At 45.6% G+C, this 16,098-nt stretch overlaps 2 protein-coding genes across 4 annotated transcripts in view; both read right to left on the minus strand.

Moving 5' to 3' along the window:
- Window positions 1–16,098, minus strand: part of LOC139061313 (uncharacterized) — a 413,371-nt gene that overhangs the window by 156,733 nt on the left and 240,540 nt on the right. The gene's annotated exons all lie outside the window — the stretch shown is intronic.
- The window catches only part of LOC139061315 (uncharacterized), a 134,824-nt gene that overhangs the window by 73,847 nt on the left and 44,879 nt on the right, over window positions 1–16,098 (minus strand). For all 3 annotated transcript variants that reach the window (XM_070541154.1, XM_070541156.1, XM_070541155.1), the window contains one exon: window positions 10,117–10,150. In XM_070541154.1, the coding sequence (XP_070397255.1) occupies window positions 10,117–10,150 (34 nt within the window). The remainder of the gene's footprint in view (window positions 1–10,116; window positions 10,151–16,098) is intronic.

Consider the following 16,098-nt stretch of genomic DNA (forward strand, 5'->3'; position numbering starts at 1 on the left):
ACCGTCTCTTTTGCGTTCATTACCCTTCCAGTTGCTGCCGGCCCAGCACCATTCTGTATGTATGGGTAGTCCTAAATCTCTCAGATGCGGCTCAGCCACCACATACACAGATCTTTTCTGCTTCCATGTCATGATACAACTCTTCCCATTTCCCCGCGTTATGGGCCGTGTTCATATTCAAGTATCCATCTCTGAAGACGTCCGCTTTACTCTTCAGGCTTCGCCAGGGTCTCCCTCTCCCTACTGTCTGGGGCTTCGGGAAGCCTTGTTGCTGTTCCTCTAACCTTGCTTCCCTGCCGTCTGCAGCATCGCCTGTCCGAGAGCTGCCATGAGCGATGCCATGCGGTGTGTGTTTGTCAGTGTCTATTGTTTTGCAGGGCCAGCTGACGCAGGCATGTGCCTAATTCCTCTGTAGTGCTCTCCTATTAGAGTAGGTTGTGCGCTTCACCTATCGGCGCCCGTGTAGTGCTCACACAATCGATACTTGGTCCCAGTTTTGTGCATACTCCTCTCAGGCTTTCATTCAGGAGCTTGCACTCCTTGCGCACCATGTCCGTGCTCCATACTGACTGGTGGACACCGTATGTGGTACAACGGTGTGAACAGGCCCTTGCCTGCCAAGTCGGTACCATGTCCTTGAGCTCGCGCACTGCTATGTCAGGACTGGTTGTCTTCGCTTATGGTATCATTAAGATCAGTGTATAACGCCACCATCGCCTCAGTTGTGCCCCAAACCTCCGCCACTGCGTCCGTTTCTGCAATCACTTCCCGGAAGGCGGCTTCCTTGTTTGTCTGATATAGAACAAGCTTCCTCCACTTTGAGGCTTGTAGGGTAGCGAACCTCATTCTGTGAGCATTCACATCGCCGAAGACAAATGCACAGCGTCCTTTGTCGATAGTTCCCCGGGTGTTTTCTGCATTTGGCTGGAGCCCAATGGGATTACAGGATTCTATCGGTGGTGGCCTCTCGCATATCGGCTTTCGCTTCTTGTTCGTTGTTACCTGCCAGAATGCATGTTCCGAAACTCTGCTGACATGGAGCTCCTGATGCTCACTCCCGTGCTTCTCGGCTGTCCTGGTGTGACTAGCCGGTGTTGTATGGATGTCTTTCTGGTTTTGCGTGCCCACCTCTCTTCAGTCCTTTGTGGACAGCTCGGGTGTCTCCGATTTCATCTCTCGTGCTGTCTGGCTCCCCGCTCCAGTGTCATAAGGGTTTTCCTGCCACACAGGCCCTGTCTGTCGTCTCCCACTCTCTGGGTCGTGAACTTCGCCTCCATTTGGTTCCCTTGTCACAAGAGTTTGTCGCATCTGTGGTTCATTTGCTGCCGCTGAGATCGAATTTCCTTCAGTTCTTGATCTTAAACTTCCTGCATAGCTGATTGTTCTTTCCGCTTGCAGTTCCCACTCCTATGTTATCTTAGCTGGTGCCAAAACTTGTGTCTTTTATTCTGTTCAGCCAGACGCAATGTTTACATTCATATCGATCCACCAACCGTGCTTCCTCCAGAGACTGAAAGGGTGTGTCATCAATTTACATCCAAAGGTCGCAGCTTGTGCACGCCACCTAGTAGCTTTTCTCGTTCCCAGCTCCTGTTGACGCGCTCCGTTTTGCTCGCGGCCGCCCCACGTTGTAGTTGAGACACAACGGCGAACGTTCAGATAGCCCGCGTTCGGGCATGGCGAAATCTCCGGCAGTGAGCTAACGTCACGACGTAGCTCGGCTATGGTAGCTAGGCACCGACTTGGCCGACTCGTGCCACTTGCGCCACCTCGTGAGATATACTGGGCTGTGTGCGGGGCAAACGTGGTTTGTTAGATCTCGTTGACACCCGATTGTTAAGCACGACGCGTTAGAACAATTCACAGGGCACGACTTACCAATGCCTCACTGATGAGTCTGAACACCCAAATATCGCATCAAAGCATTTCGTGGATCGGCTAGGCCAGGATGGGGGCGGCTAAACGGAAATGTGACGCGACGCGACCCCACACAACTGTTACAATTACCACACAATGATTGTTATCAGCGTCCCCTTTGGAATGGGGCAGAGGAATAGGCCAACAAGCTCTTGCTATTATACTGCCTAATGTCCGGCCTAGGGTAAAAATTAAAAAAGGAAAAAAAGACTGATGAACTTTCACAACCACATTTTATGACCACTACTCAGAACTTTGCCTTTGTACGTCTCCGGTTTTTGTCGTTCCCTACTTGTCTTCCCCCAATCTTAGAATAACCTCCTACTAATCTCTATGGTGGACATGTTTACCTTTCCCCTGCTTTTGCGGAACCCAAGGGCTTCAAGTAGGCCACTGGTGCCTAAATTGACCACAGGGCAGATGTCTTCACATACTAATAAAACATGCTCCATTGTTTCCTTAGCTTTACTGCAGCAAGCGCATGCTTCTTCATTCTTATATCTTGCACCGAAAGTGATGAGTTTCCCTTTGAGCTATCATAAATTTTTGCTTTCCAGATTACGTTTTTCCCTCTTAAATGGATACTCATGCAGGTTTCGTACCGCCGCCTATGAGATTCTCCGAGTTCCCGATTGAAGTTCTTTTTTGCAGTGTTGCTTACCATACAGGCTGCATACTTGCTGTTAAGCTTCCTCGTTCTTTTCCTCTACTGTGAATCAATGGTATTCCTGTACAAATACCTGAATACTTTCCCAGCCCATTTAATTTCTGTTATTTTCTGTTTCTAAACGACTGCATATTCCTCAGTCGTTCTTCATGATTAATTTTACTCTGAGCGTCGCTCACATCAAAACTTGTCCATCCCGTACCACCCTGTACAACTTCATTTGCTAGTTTTACCGTGACCGCCCAATGCGAGGCATCCCACTGACCTTTGGTTCCCATCGAGTCCTGATTGTATCCCTGATTTCAAGCAAATAACCGCATTTTCAAAAGTAAGTCCTGGAATCATCATACCTTTCCAGATGCCTCGGAGTACCTTGTGCCGATTGTATCCCCATAGCACTCTGTGCTTCATTATGCCAGCATTTTTTTTCACCTTGATTGTTATTTCTTCCTTTGTTTCCATGTATCTGTTGCCCTCTTTTATCCATATAGCAAGGTATTTATATTTTACCTTACGTATTTCCTGGCGCTGTATTGCCACAGTATGTTCACTGTTTTCATTGAATACCATAACACCTGATTTTCTAACCCTAAATTTCAAAGCTAAATTCTCGCTTTCCAGTGCACAGATATTAGCCACATGTTGCCAATAACTTTGCTTCTGCGCTAGCGTCACGATGTCGTCCACATAAAATAAACCTGGAAGCTGCTCCTCTACTACTGTACCCGGCTGTTTGTATGAGTGATTCAGCCCGATATTGCTTCCTTCAAGTGCCTCTCCATCCTCACCATGTACATCATGTACATTATAAACAGGGAGATATAGGGCATCCCTGCCTCAGTTTTTTGTTGATAGCAACTTTCTCCTTGCTCCTCATCCATTCCCTTTCAATGCAAGCGGTATTTTCTAGTTGAAGCTCTCGAAAGCTGTACACAATCGTCACCTAAGCATTCCCTTTCCAGAATATCCCACAACCATTGCGGTATACGGTGTCATACGCTCCTGCAATGTCTAAAAAAGGTCACATATAACGGTCTACTTTCTACTCTTCATATTTCAATACACTGAGTAAGAACAAATATGTTATCACCAAAACTCCTACCTATTCTAGAGCCATTCGCAAGTTCTTCGAAAATGCCTTTATTATCTGCCCATGCTTGCAGATTTAATTTGATCGTCTGCATTGTTAACCGTCAACGGTCTATACAAGTGAACTATCTTTCTGCCCCATAACTTTATAAATTAAATTCATTCTTTTACTTTGTCGCCAACTGACTGGTATTCGTCTGTCTTTTAAAGCTTTTTTCATTGCTTTCACGAGCGCTGATTTACTTTTTGGTACTAGTTCATTATTCAGCCCAACTAGAACCTCGTCTAGACATGTGGCTGTGTGCTTTTGTATTTTCGGTTTTATTCCAGTTGAAATTTGTCAGTACCAGCTCCCTCTCCATCTGGTTCTCTTTATTGATTTCTTCTTTTTTCCAAAAATAACCTCGTCGTTGTCTTGGAAAGATTCGGCTGTAGTTTATTGCCGCTTCCGCTTCCAGTTTGTTTCCATCTTCCTCCAGGATAGTTAGTATTGCTGTTGATTTCCTGCCTAATTATTTTAGGTGTTCCCAAAATAATCTAGGTGCGGTCTTCTTTTTCTCATGTATTTGTGACAACCAACATTCACTTTCACCCTTTATCTTTGCTTGCAATAGTATTTGAACCATACATTTTTTTTCTCCCGGTGTATATTTCACACTTACTGTTTACTTCATCCCTAGGCAACTGCGCGTTCTTTGCGTGCCTGTGCTCTCGCGATGCTTTCTGTCGTTCCACTATCGCTTCTCGTTATTATCCTGTTGTGGTTTATCTTTCTGTATGTTTGTCGTTATTACGCTTGAAAGCTCACTATCTTCCCACTCTTGACTTCGCCATTTGCCAAGTTCTTTCTCGACTCTAGTGACTATATCTGTTATTTGTTCAGCGCACAAATTTGCACTGGCCATTTTGAACTCCTTGCTCTCTTTCCCACCCCGTATCCCATTTTCAAAATGATATCTTTACTGTCGCTCCCTGTGCTCCTATGCCCTTCCTCATCAATGACCATTTATCTCAACTTACAAATTCCTTCTTTTATCAGACAGTTTTCAATGGTTGATAGACAGTTTCCCACTTCGCACGTGATCTACCCTTCACACTTAGGCACTGTATTCACGATAACGAGGTTATGATGCTCACAGAGCTCTTGCGTTGACTTCTCGTTGTTATCGCTATAGCCATCTAAATCTTGTATGTGGGCATTCATATCACCTAATAGGATAATTTTGGCATCATTCCCGAAACCTCTAATATCAGCGCTTATACACTCCACTAACTCTTCATTCTTCTATATGCAAATATTTCTGGTACAAAATTACGTAACGCCCAGCCAAGTTTTTTCCCCACTAAATGTGCCTGGTAACCAAAGAGGCTCTTGAAATTTTGAATTTACTCTTTTCCATTTGGCTACCAGATTGATAAGCATTCTGACTTCATCTCCCCTTCTTTTTAACTTAGTTATGTTGAACCCTTCCCAAGCGTAATTCTCAATCACTGACAGTTCTTCCGGGTCTCTACGGTGCGTTCCTTTAACCGCATACACTTTTTGTTTTATATTTCTTCTCCAGTGAAGTGCTCCTCAATCTCTGCCCACTTTTCATTTCTTCTGTTGCCCTGCATGTTTACGTAGCCTATTGCATGGCAAGCTTTCTCGGTTCTTGATTTTTCGGTTACTAATCGTGATGCTATACTGAGGTTCCTTTAGGGGACCTTCTTCCTTACTACCTACCCTGGCTTCCTGAAGCGCGCGTGGGCCTCCTAAAGAAGCAACAGCATGATTATCAAGTCACCAGCTCCTTTCTCGTCCAAGCCTGTAATTCAAGTGGATCCGGTTTCGTTTACAACCACCACACCTTCTCACTTCCCAGTTTGCTTCAACAACCTCCAAACCTTTCTATCATCTCATATTCCATATTGCCTCATTAGCAGCCACTACCGCCCTTTGTACATCTGTCTCGTACACGCACCTCCAACATTGTGAATACTACGATTACGCACCTGAGGGGATAGCTCACGCAAGTTACCCACCCCCTTCACCAAGAACTGGGCTAATCCTCTCCCATTACTGTTTAGGACGTCATTTAGCCCACCTGGTACTATTAGAAGGTTGTGCACGTAGGTATTTTCCGTGAGCTTTGTTTTTGCTCGCTTCATGGCAGAACTCAGCGTCTACTTTGGAAATGTACCTATCGCCACTATTCAATCGCCTGTCACCCTCTCCTCAATTCCTTCCGAGCACCTAGCCAGGTGTAAGTAGCCGGAAATAGCCGCCATTTCACTCTCTCGCACCTTTCCCTCCTTCTCTTTGACGTTTTCCGCGTGAGTCGCGCTCCTGCTTTGCCTGTGGCGGCGTCAAAATAGGTGCCACACTTTCCAGCTACCTCCTCCCTACGTTACACGCATTCCCACATCTTTTGCCGATACTCCCTCTCCTGTCACGTTGGGGGACTACGTTCAATTGTCATTACCATTCTCGTTCACAATGGAGGCCCCGTTCGACGTTTCCTCGGCTGCTTGAAGTCTGTCTTCCAGTACCTTCCGCTCATCACGCTCCCCATTTAGCTCATTTTTTATCTGCTCAACTTGTTTCACAAGCTCTTCCCGGAAAGCCTCCATTTTCTTCAGCCTGGCATCGATATCAGAGTGTGTCCCGATTGACTCGATTCCCTCTCCATGCTCATCTCTCCCTTCATCTGCCTTGAGGGACCCACCGCACACTGCAGGTTTTCACGGCTTTCGACGGATGGGGCCGATGTTTTCTTTGTTTCAAAAGCGGCAAGCAGAAAGCTCATACATGTTTTCATAAGTCTGCGTTTCGCAAGGATCCATTCATTTGAAGAGAGTAAGGGCAATATTGATAAACCATAACTAGGCTGGCTTTAGAAGAAGCAACTGAAGTGGGACGTAAGGCCCCAACGCAACCAGTAGGCAAGCACTCCCAAGTAACAAGGGACCTATTAAAAAACGACAAAGAATGAATGTGACCAACAAAACTAATCAAAAAGCAGAAACTAAGAGATACTGTAAATTATACAGTAAAAGCTCGTTAATTCGAACCGCAAGGGGAAGTCGCTTCAGTTCGAATTAACGAAAGTTCGAACTAGCGAAAGTGAAGGAGAGCAACAGTACACTGCGATTTGGATGCAGTAGGGCATGTCAGAAATTTGGCGAGTCAGAAAGTGATGGTGTGTGCCCGCGGCACACGCCTTCTTCAAGTCGAAACTCTGGGTCCGACTGTGCCACACCACCGATGTCCACCGAAACGAACGTTAGCCGAGGCTTGACACCATCACAATGAATCGCGACGGCCGATAGCTCCTAAGCTGAAAACAGAGATGCACAACCGATGAAGACTGCCGAGACAAAGACGCTGAACATGTGAAGGTGGCGAAGGTCCTGATTCGTTGGTCCTTGATTGCAAGCGCAGCTGCGACGTACTTGATTCGCTGTGTTTTGGCGCTTGCCGTGCCATCTCCGCACAACATTAGCAGCTGTAGAAGATTTGCAAAGCCTCCGAGATTCGCAATGGGCAAGAAGTCTCGGAGGTTACGTAGAACAGAGAGGCGGCAGCCGCCGCTGCCGTCTGCCTGACTCCGCGTCGGATAAGATTTTTTTCCGAATTTGCCTTCTCTCGCCGTTCTCTCCGTTTCGGAGGCAATGCAGCCTTGTGTGTAGGCCGTAGGCGCGTTTCTCTGTCCGTGTGCCAGGCGAGCGTAGTTCGAATCATCCGTGAGGGAACCTTCTAGCGTTCGAATTAACGGACTTTATACATAGACTTCTGTGGAGCTTGGCAGGACCAAATCGTACAGTTCGAATTATCCATAAGTTCGAATTATTGAAGTTCGAATTAACGAGCTTTCACTGTATCTTGAGAAAGACTGAAAAAGCAGTAAAAAATCGACCTAGCCTGAAAACAGTGAGAAGGAAACTAGGCATCGGACGAACAAAGATATATGCCCTCAAAGACAAACAGGGTAATATCAGCAATCTCTCAGACAGAGCAAAAGCAGCGGAAGAATTCGATATCGACCTGTACAGTACCAAAAGCAGCCGCGATACCTCCGTTCAAAGTAGTAATGAACAACTTAGAGGCTTCTGCCATAAGTAGCAATGAAGTTAGAAGGGCACTGCAAGACGTGAAACTGGGAAAAGCAGCCCGAGAAGATAGAATACCAGTCGATTTAATCAAAGATGGTGGAGACAATGCTTTAAAAACGAGCCACTCTTTATACGAGCTATCTATCGACTGCAAGGGTCCCAGAAAAATGGAATGCAAGCATTATACTAATCCAGAAAAGGGCGATGTTAAAAGAATTGAAAAATGATAGGCCCATTAGCTTACTCCCAGTATTATGTAAAATATTCTCGAAAATAATCTCCAATAGAATAAGGGCAACACTGGACTTTATAGTCAACCATGGGAACAGGCTGGCTTCACGAAAGGACACTCTACAATGGATCACATCTATGTCATTTAGCAGATAATCGAAAAATCCGCAGAGTACAATAAGCCTCTCTATAAGGCTTTCATAGATTAGGAAAAGGCATTTGATTCAGTAGAGGTACCAGCAGTCATAGAGGCATTATGTAAGCAAGGAGTACAACAGGATGCTTACATAAATATCTTGGAAAGTATCTACAGCTACCTTAATTCTCCACAAGTAGGAAGATACCTATAAAAAAAGGGGGTCAGACAAGGGTCAGACAAGGAGACACAGTTTTTACAACGCTATTCACCGAATGCTTGTAAGTATTCATGCAATTAAACTGTTAAAACTCAATGGCAAATGTCTCAGCAACCTCAGATTTGCAGATGACATTGTCCTGTTCAGCCACACCGGGGATGAGTTACAACAAATGATTGAGGGCCTGAACAGAGAGAGTAATAAAAGAGTGGTGTTGAATGTCTATATGCAGAAGACGAAGGTAATTATCAATAGCCGGGCAAGGGAACAAGAGTTCAAGGTGGCCGGTCAGTATGTAGGGTCTGTGAAGGAGCACATTCACCATAGGTCAATTACTCACAAAGGACCTTGATCAAGAGACTGAAATTTACAGAAGGATAAAAATAGGTTGGAGTGCCTAAGGCAGACATTGTCAGGTCCTGACTGGAAGTTCACCGTTAGCATTAAATAGAAAGGTGTAAAATCAATGCATTCTACCTGTGGTAATATGGGGCAAAAACATGGAGACTGACAAAGATGCTGAAAACAAGTTAAGGGGGGACGTGGCTTTGAAAGTGAACTTCCTTGTTTCTTCGTAGGTTTTGATGAAAATTCGCACAAATGTATAGAATGTCCCCTTATGCTCCCATAAAAGTTTCAGAGCGATATCTTGAGAACATTTGATTCAACGTTATTCAGCAGAATTTTGCTCCGTCTTACTTGTGGATAGCGTGGGGAAATTAAAAAAACGTGATAGAAGGCTTGTTAAGTATTGACTGCATAGCTAAATACGTCCTCAACGTCGTGACATTGTTGCTTTTTTTTTCACAACACAAATGTTTTGGAGTGACATCTTTATACGACAGAAAGCTGAGCTAGTTGGTAAGGATACATTATGCAAACTAGAAGTGAGGCGTGCAGACAGGACACAAGAGTAGAGTAGAGTGTTGTCCACTTCTCTACTCTTGTGTCCTGTCTGCACGCCTCACTTCTATTTTGCATAATGACATCTTTATGTTACTTTCACATAGAGCACACTTTCAGGGTAGACGAATAACCATATCGTAAACTTATAAAGGGCCAAGATAAGAAAGCGAGAATACAACAACCTGCATTGCAGCCCAAGGAACGTGACAAAGCAAACGCAGTCAAAATATGTCAAACGGTAACAAAGAAACCTGCTCCAGAAACTGAGCAGAAAGGCAGAAAAGGTTGAGAACACGGCAAAGTTTCCCCTTCTTTTCACTTCTATAAAGGTACCATATTTGTAGTCTTTGGGGTGTTTTGTGAAGTGGGGCTTCTTGTACTTGTGGCCTCTGGTCTGGAGTGCTCCCCCCCCCCCCCTTTTTGTTTTTATAGGGCGTTCTTTGCAGCTGCTGCTGCTGCTGCTCTACAAAGAGCATGGTGCCTAGGTTGCAAACCACGTGACGTGCAGAACTGTGTGGGCATGAATATAGTTTCAGTGTAAATTCAGGCAGCCTGTAACCACAGGCTGCCCGATTGATAGCAATCTCCAGTACAATCAGTGAGCCTTTTTTTAGAATTGACGATGTTACTGAATGAAGGCTCTGATTGTCAGTAGCCTGCCAAATAATCTTTACTTTAGAATGGCGGAAGAACTTAGGATCAGAGAGCCAGTCATAGATGTGCAGCTGCTATAGGTGCTTTCCAGAATTTTACTTTGGTATGGTGCCTCGATCAGTTCTGCGGCCAGGCGTCTGTGCCAGCCCAAGGGTCCTAGTGAACAGAAAACATCTTGAATCAGGAAATACTGTGGCTTACCGATGTCTGCAGCATCAACCTGTTGCTCGTCCATCTGCAGCAAAACAAACAAAGACTATTATTACTTAGCAAACCTATGAGCCATATGTCCGCTTATGAGCCACATCATTTGCTATAAGAAAAACATCAATGCTCAAGCACTCCGTACAGATGGTTAACCAGTGAAGCTGAAATGTGCAGCACTGGTTATCACTGGATTAATGCCGACAGTTCATTAAACGACTGCTTCGTAGGTTGCCAGACTCTTGGTACGAAGTTGCTGCTTGCGCTCGGCTGCACAAGCCTGCTGTTGTGGCGGGTCACCAACATTAGCCCGACGTAGGGCAACACTGCACTTCAGTCAATCAAGGGAACAGGCTGGCTTCAGGGAGGTATACTCTTCAATGGATCAGACACTATTTCCAGACGTATGTCCATTCATTGACCCATGAGTTATTCAAACCTATCATTTCGCGCAACTGCACGTGTCGTCTAACTTTCGTCTACCATGGAAGATAAAGAAGACAGTTCCGATAGTTCTAGCTGCTGGCTTTTCCTAAAAATAGTCAGTGCAGAATGGAAAATGTGAAATTTTACGACCGCATGCTTACATGCTACTGCAGCTCCCGGTTAAGAAGAACCGCTTCCCGTTTCACCGTCGCGAAAAAAAAAATCGGCCCAATACCACTCGGGCTCGGCGGCTGGATGCCCGCCCAATTCGCCGCTTAGGCGAGCTGATTTTGTCAAGTTTTTTCGTGTGAACGTAGCCTGTAGGGTGAATCTGAGATGGCTTCGCTGAGAGGGCCGCTGAGGGGACTCCGCTCGCCGCCTTGCGTTACATTCTCTTACCCTGGAAAACTGGATGGTGTGGGGATATTGAGCTGGCTCTCTCGCTTTACTGGTGGTGATGGTAAATTTTTTCGCTTTACTCCTGTAACGTAATTATTGTGGGGGCAGTGAACTGCTAGGGGTCTTCAGTTGTACCCGCTTATAGTGCGGTTGAGCCAGCATCAATTATCTCGCCGTAAACATAGTTATAAATCCAAGCAGTTCAAACGTACTGCTTAACAGGCATTATGTATTTGGCAGTGATGGAGTGACCCAAAACCACAATCAGGGTGTCAAGCAAGTTGAAATTTCCAAATTCCCTGAATTTTCCGGAATTTCCCTGAGTGCCATTGCAAAATTGCCTCAGTGATACAGAACGTTGTTTTATGTCAACAACCGCCCGACACCATGTAGTTCGATGATGTCGCTTCCTAGTAACCATGCTTTTTAGAAAAAGCAAACAACTTAATCCTGTTTGAATAGTAAGGAGTACACGTTTCATTGAAAAAGAAATCGGAAGGGAGGGGTTATGTAAAATGCACAGTGAATAAGGTATCTTCGAAAGTAATAGTAAAACCCATTAAAAATCGAGTCGAACATTCTCAAATACAAATAAAGAGATGCATACCCAATATTTTCGAATATGAGCTATTTCTATCAGCTAATTGGTTTGAGGCCCGATCTTTATCGCAGGTGAGATTCTCTCACAACAGCTGGTACGTCAACCTCAACTGTCTTGACATACTCGCAGCCCAGGCACAACATCTCAGTGTTGCGTTTCGCTGTTTTAAAGAGCTTTTTTTTTTGCTTGGACGAGGGACACCTGCATGCATCTCGGCGTCAGCCAACACTTTGCTTTTATATTGCAAGCGCCTTGAAAAAAAACCGGCGGCATGCTTCCTTTCCCGTTCATTCCTCAATGTGTACGTCCTTTGTCTTGTTCTCCTTCGGCTGCGCATTCGCCACACGGACTATTTGAAGCATCTTCTTGGACAGTTGTACAGTCAGCGTCCGGTTTTTCGGACTCCCTAGGAGGCGCGAAAGCGTCCCAAAAAATGAATGCATGTCTTTTACAGACCTTAAGGGCTCAAATCGCCACATGTACGTCCGAAAAACCTCTGAAGGACTGGCAGTACACTTATTAGGCATATCGGTACTCGTACTGTGACGGGAGGTGGTGGGTGCAAGCGTGCACAATTCAGGAATACATACTGTATCCCGTGACAGTTGCCCCTTCCCACACTTGTTAAGCTTCACAGCGTAATACTGCTGTAATGAGCCAAAGCTGACTTTCGGGAACCGGCATTATGCAACGCGCCGTGCTTTCCGAACTTCGAAGCCAATAGCGAAGACCCCAAAGGCGGTGTCGGTGCCATTGCTGACAGCGGCAAATTATTTCAATGAAAAACACAGCACAGACTGGCAAGAAGCTAAATACCGAACCTCGAAGCAGCTAGGCCTAGCATTGCCGAGGTGCTGGCTACGGCTGCCAGCGGATCTACGTGCGAGTGTGCCGGTTCGAGGTGGCGAGGTTATCAAAATGGCGGCGGTTGTGGCTTTTATTAATGCCGTTTCGGATTTGTGGTGACGGCAAGAAGTCCGGAAAATCGTACAGCAAAGGGTTTTTATGTTAGAAATTTCAGACGTTCTTATACATTGACTATGGAGTAAGTAGTGGTGCTGCGAAGCTGTCCGTACGGAAAGCCGCTTGTTGACTGTACTCTGGCAACTCCTCCAGCCAACGACGCGGTGTCAAAGACCATTCGTTACGATTCCCGATAAAATTACAGCAAATTTTCCCTGATGGAAGCACAAATTCCCTGAGTTTTACCTGAGTTTTTCCAGACTACTCAAGATCCCCGAGAATTCCCGGTTGGTAGACATCCTGTTTGCGCTTACCTGAATAAGAACTAAGAATAAGATATTGCAGAAGTATTGCAGAAACACTGCAGTTTATGGTTCTGCTAGTTCAACGTAAACCTTGATGCATCCATAACTTTCAGGGGGGGAAAGAAAGTCGCAGTTATAGCAATAACAAAGTGTCACACAACAGCACGAAGTAAGGTTCCTAGTTTTATCAGTCGCATAAATTGTAGAAGCCAGTCGGTTTATAATTTATTTAACAAAGCATGTTGTCATACGCGGAACTGGCAAACATGAACATATCTCACTCGACGACCGCAAACACTCGCCGTCAAAGCTGGGATGATGAAGAGTTCCGGCAGATGGGAGCGAACTCTTCATGCCGCCTCTCGCTTAACGCGAGAGTCACCACTAGACACGAGGGAAGGCAGCGCACATGAAGCCAGCAATCATCTCGGCTCGCCCAGCCTTTCCAAGTGCCGCAGATTACCTCCAAGACAGAGCAAGGGCCGCGTATGCGTTGAGCCGAGCAGACAGGCAGCGCCGTGACGGCCGGGCTATAGGGGAGGAGACGGGAGCTCACGGGGATTAATTGACTCGCAATTCTAGAGCAAATTTTACGGACAACGGCATCGCCTGCGCGTAGCTCCGATGTGTTACAATATGTATTAGTCCCTCGCCTACTCCGAAACTGAGCATGGACATGGGCTCTTGGAAGTTAGCTTTTCTAAAATCGGCGTTAATGGCCCCTTCATTCAGATATCTCACTAAAATAAGCGAAAATAAGTGTAGACCACGGTGGTGTGAAACACTACAAGCGCCAACGCCGGGATGCTCGTCGAGCAAGGAGTAGCGGCGCCATCTGTTGGCAGCTAGTGAGCCACTGATCTTGTGCTAATCATCCATGTGACACGGATTATGTCATACACTTTAGACGAACGCTATAACATTCGAGGTGACAGTTCGCAGCTGCTGAAGGGTGCGACACAGAGCTAGTTTGCATACTGCAGCTTGAAGTGGGAACAGCGCGAGGTACGAGGAGTACAGCGCTGTTTCAGTCTCACACTGTTCCCGCTACAACATGGGAAATCGAGCGCCGTAAGCGAGAGACAGCAAGACCTAAGCTGTTGGAAAATTTTGTGGTAGGACTATCGCTCCAGATCCCACAAAGAGCACTGAATTTCACGCAAAACAAATGACCTTAAATGGGCCGTGTGCCTCAAATTGTGCACGTTATTTTCATTCCACGTTTCCTTCCTAATGGACATGGAGCAGCGCATTACGACGGTGACAAAGAATAAGAAGACACATTCAGAACGCTTAGAACTTATTCATCTTCTTAATCTTGGTGCCTCTCGCATTGCGCTGATCCGTGTCCACTATGAATACAAACCAAGTAGCCCGGCAACGTGCCCTACGAAATTTCATGTTTGCTTACTGTAGCACTCGACGATGCCTCCAGCGTCAGTGGAAACGCCGAAATCATTGCATTCGATATTTTATTTTGCTCGTAGCGGGACACCCACGAAGGGCAATGTGGCACCCGCTCCGGGGACTGCTTCGCAAATGGCATTGAAACAGATTGGTCAGGAAGAAAAAAAGAAAGTGTGCAAGGAACTTGAGATTCTTCTTGTCAACTCTTATAGGTCCGAATCTGCTATAAGAGTTCACGTGAATTTCAAGTTCTCAATCTCAATCCCAGACAGAGCACGATAGAAACCAGCCAAACGTACTATAAACAAGCGTACGTAAAGAAGAGCGTCAAGCGGAGAGGAAACACATAAAGGCGACATTTAGCCTTTTTGTTATACGACCACCTACGGAATGAATACATGAACACAAGATGGGACCGCCCTGATGATGATTTTTACTGGCACCCAGTTGATTGACTGATTCACTTTTATTTATTTCTTTTCTAACATAAACTGGGCGGCGACAAGCAGTCACGTAGCCTGCTTGATATAATCGGGCATTATATACATATCTTGCCATGTAGAATTTTGTCTATCCCTACTCCTTGATATGTTCTTTCTTCGTGAAAAACCTCTATCTCTATATTGTACGGATGCCTATATATAAATGCCTGTATTGGCTCCGGTTCTATCAACCGCTTCAATGCTTTTGCCTACCAATACTCTGAACTTCTGCTTATCTGTCCACAGTATCAACAGCGCTAGTAGTGACACCTAATGACGTACTGTTTAACTACAATACGCTAGAAAGGTTCTTGTGGCACAAGACTGTTCTCGTCGAAAAATAAGGATACCATGCATAAAATGTGAAGCATGACGACAATCTTGAGCAGGCAGCTAAGTAGCTATAAGCAGAGAAAGAGAGAGAAGTGAACTTTAAACGAGACTAAATTAATAGTTGAGACCCTGACAGAAGAAGCTAGCGTAGAGGACATGGGGACGCCACGTGGTTAATAGCCCGCCCTGCCAGCACGACTTGGCATTATGGGTCATCCGTCTTGGTCGCACACTCCCAGGCCTCGAGCGCGGGAACTTGCCGAAAAATCGTCGAGCAGTTTGATCATTCTGGTTCAACTCGGCGTCACATGATGGCGCCACGTGATAAGTTATTTGTTGCTCAACCAGGCAGTACCACGGGTAACGTCCACATTCCAGAAGCGCTGAGGTACAAAGGTAATGCGAGTGCTAAGAGACATTTAGAGTTTTGGGGAAAAAAAGAATTCGGCAGAATGATCTCTCCTCGCGATTATACTGTCGACGTTCATACGAATTTCATTCAAGCAATGTATAGCGACACACCGTATTGCCACCACCGAAATGCGTCGCGTATGTGTGATGATGATGATAACTTAATGCTATCACCATTGATAGGGCACGGTGAAAAATAGTCGCCTAGTCCTTAAGCTCCCCCCCCCCCTCCTTCAAAATCTACCTTGTACCGCTAGCAATGACTGTAATAGATCTGTTCGTATCAATTTCTTCCCTGCTTTTTTTCTCCACCAATACTCTAAACATATCTTGCTTATCTCGCCTGCTTACCGGTTTATCCTTCCATCCACTTTAAACCCAAGCGCTTCTGGAAGGTGTCGTTACCTACGGTTCACTCTGGGTATATCTCTTCACATTCCATTAGGATATCCTGAGTGGTCTTGGGATTTTCGCTGCAGCATACAGATGCCTCATCTTGTTGCGAATATTTGCTCCGGTATGTTTTTGTCCTTAGGCAACCGCTTTGAGGCTGATAGCAAGGCACTGCCCTTTGTGTTATCGTACAGATTTTCACTTCTAATTTCTTCTCATTCTAGTAAACCTCCATGGTCCTTTTTTGTTTCTATTCCTT

The sequence above is a fragment of the Dermacentor albipictus genome, chromosome 6 (assembly GCF_038994185.2).
Source record: "Dermacentor albipictus isolate Rhodes 1998 colony chromosome 6, USDA_Dalb.pri_finalv2, whole genome shotgun sequence".
Taxonomy (NCBI): domain Eukaryota; kingdom Metazoa; phylum Arthropoda; class Arachnida; order Ixodida; family Ixodidae; genus Dermacentor; species Dermacentor albipictus.